The 2011-nt window shown below is 34.6% G+C and overlaps 1 protein-coding gene across 1 annotated transcript; it reads right to left on the bottom strand.

Annotated features, from left to right (window-relative positions):
- Positions 1-42: 42 nt before the first annotated feature.
- Positions 43-1509, bottom strand: LOC112458846 (cytochrome P450 4V2-like). The gene is made up of 3 exons (XM_025022664.1): positions 1197-1509; positions 831-921; positions 43-363 (listed from the first exon to the last, which is right to left on the bottom strand). The coding sequence occupies exons 1-3, from the start codon at positions 1350-1352 to the stop codon at positions 242-244; spliced, it is 369 nt and encodes a 122-aa protein (XP_024878432.1). The 5' UTR covers positions 1353-1509; the 3' UTR covers positions 43-241.
- Between the last annotated feature and the right edge of the window lie 502 nt (positions 1510-2011).

Here is a 2011-nt window from a genome sequence, read left to right as displayed (position 1 = left end):
CTTCGACAGCGAAGAGAGAGAGCGGATCTCTACGCGTAAGGCGGTGTATAAGCGGTCGTATAGATATACTTGGGGGGTGATCTGCGAACGAGAATCGATTCCGCGGCGCAGCGGTGATCTTTTATCACCTTCGAGACGAGGCTCCCTCCAGGCAGATTACCAATATTTTCGGGAGGATGATTGGCCATCGGCGGCCTACGTCATCGAGCTGACGTTTTCACGTGACGACCCGAAGTGATCGTTACTTGTTTGCGACCGCAATGTTTATAGCATGAATCTTTCCTTTGTGTGAGAGAGCGGGTTGCTTGACTTTGTTTGTGCGACCGGTCAGCCGTGGCTGCGTTATTGCTAATATCGAACTTTCTGGAAAGAATAACGAAAGATCCATGCTGTAACGTGACAAAGGCCACTCTTTTGAATAGAAATTTTATGCGAATATTTTATTGAAAGCGTGCTCGCGCTGACATGCAACCGAAAGCGGTTTTCGTGATACGGATTATCACAATCTCAAACAAACGTACAAGAAAGAAATTCTTTTTTATACCCTTATTATTATTTTTTTATAATATTTATATTCAATGTAATTATTTTAATTATTAATTTATTTTCTTATATTTAATAATACTTACAATTATTTTTTTATGATTAATATGAGGTATTGTAAACATATATGTAAATTTAATTACTGTGTGATATAATATATGCTGTTTATGTTACATAGATTTATTCTGTTATCAACAAAATTAAAACTTGAAACAAAATTTAATAACAAGCAAAAACAAACCTTAATAAAACATGTACCATTATTTATATTAATATTGTGATGTTACCTCCACTAGTGAGAAGACCTGTACCGAACCAAGGTTGTAAAACATCATAAAGAAGACTCTTTTTGATATGTTTTGTGCTGCTTAATATTGTCTAAAATTACAGAAAATATTAAGTTAAATGTTATTTAATTTAGACGCCATTTAAATAATCAATTAATTGATTCAAAAAGTATTTTAAATATTTAATTATCTCTGAGAGATGAATGAATAAGAGATAATCATCTTTAATTTTAAATATACAATTATTTCAGACTTTTGACAAACAAATATATTTTTTTAAAATAAAAAAAAAACAAAAAAATAAACACCTTATCGTCAATATATCAATACTAAAAAAAGCAGGATAATATTTCTTTCATATTTTACCTCTAAACCATTCGAATGACGGATGGATATTACGGGAAAAAAGAATCCCCAAGCTTTTCCAATGGGATAAAACTCGTCAGTTAAGGTAATCAGAAACTTCCATTGTTCTTCTAAAAAATGTATGTATATATGTTTATTATGTAAATTTACGGACATATTATAAATATTGGCTCAACTTTCGAATAGCCCCTACCTCCGAATTTGATGAAACTTGCAGCAATTGTTGACCATTAGAGGACACGTTCATACTATAAAGGATTTTGTACAGAAACAAATAGGAACGGAGAAATTGGCGTCAAAAATTCAAAATTTTTATTCTAATTTATAGACAATAATCTAGTGGCTGAAATTTGATGAAACTTGTGGACATAGTACATGTATGAACAAAGGAAAGTTTTTTAAAGCAGTGAATGGAAATTTTAAAGCCAACGCATGTACTTTGAAGGCACACTATGTGTCTAGTTTAACAATAGTGGAGCCCCCGCAGGGGGCGGAACCTACTGCCTCCACGCATTCACTTTTCACGCGAACCGAGGTTCACCTCCACCTCCCCCTGCTTTCGGGAGAGGTGCGGTAGCCCCTCCCTCGCTTACGTGCGTACTGTTTATACACACACAATTGAAGTATTATTTAAAAAGTCATATTAACTTTCCACGCATAAAAAGTTCACGCATACACTTTTCACGCGAACCGAAATTCACCCCCCTGCTTTCGGGGGAGGTGCGGTAGCCCCTTCCTCGCTTACGTGTGTACTGTTTATACACACACAATTAAAGTATTATTTAAAATTTTATATTAACTTTCCACGCATGAAA

The sequence above is a fragment of the Temnothorax curvispinosus genome, unplaced genomic scaffold, assembly GCF_003070985.1.
Source record: "Temnothorax curvispinosus isolate PA1 unplaced genomic scaffold, ASM307098v1 QBEX01009268.1, whole genome shotgun sequence".
NCBI classification, from domain to species: domain Eukaryota; kingdom Metazoa; phylum Arthropoda; class Insecta; order Hymenoptera; family Formicidae; genus Temnothorax; species Temnothorax curvispinosus.
Note: the sequence above shows the minus strand (reverse complement) of the source record. Positions and strands in the feature narration are given on the sequence as shown.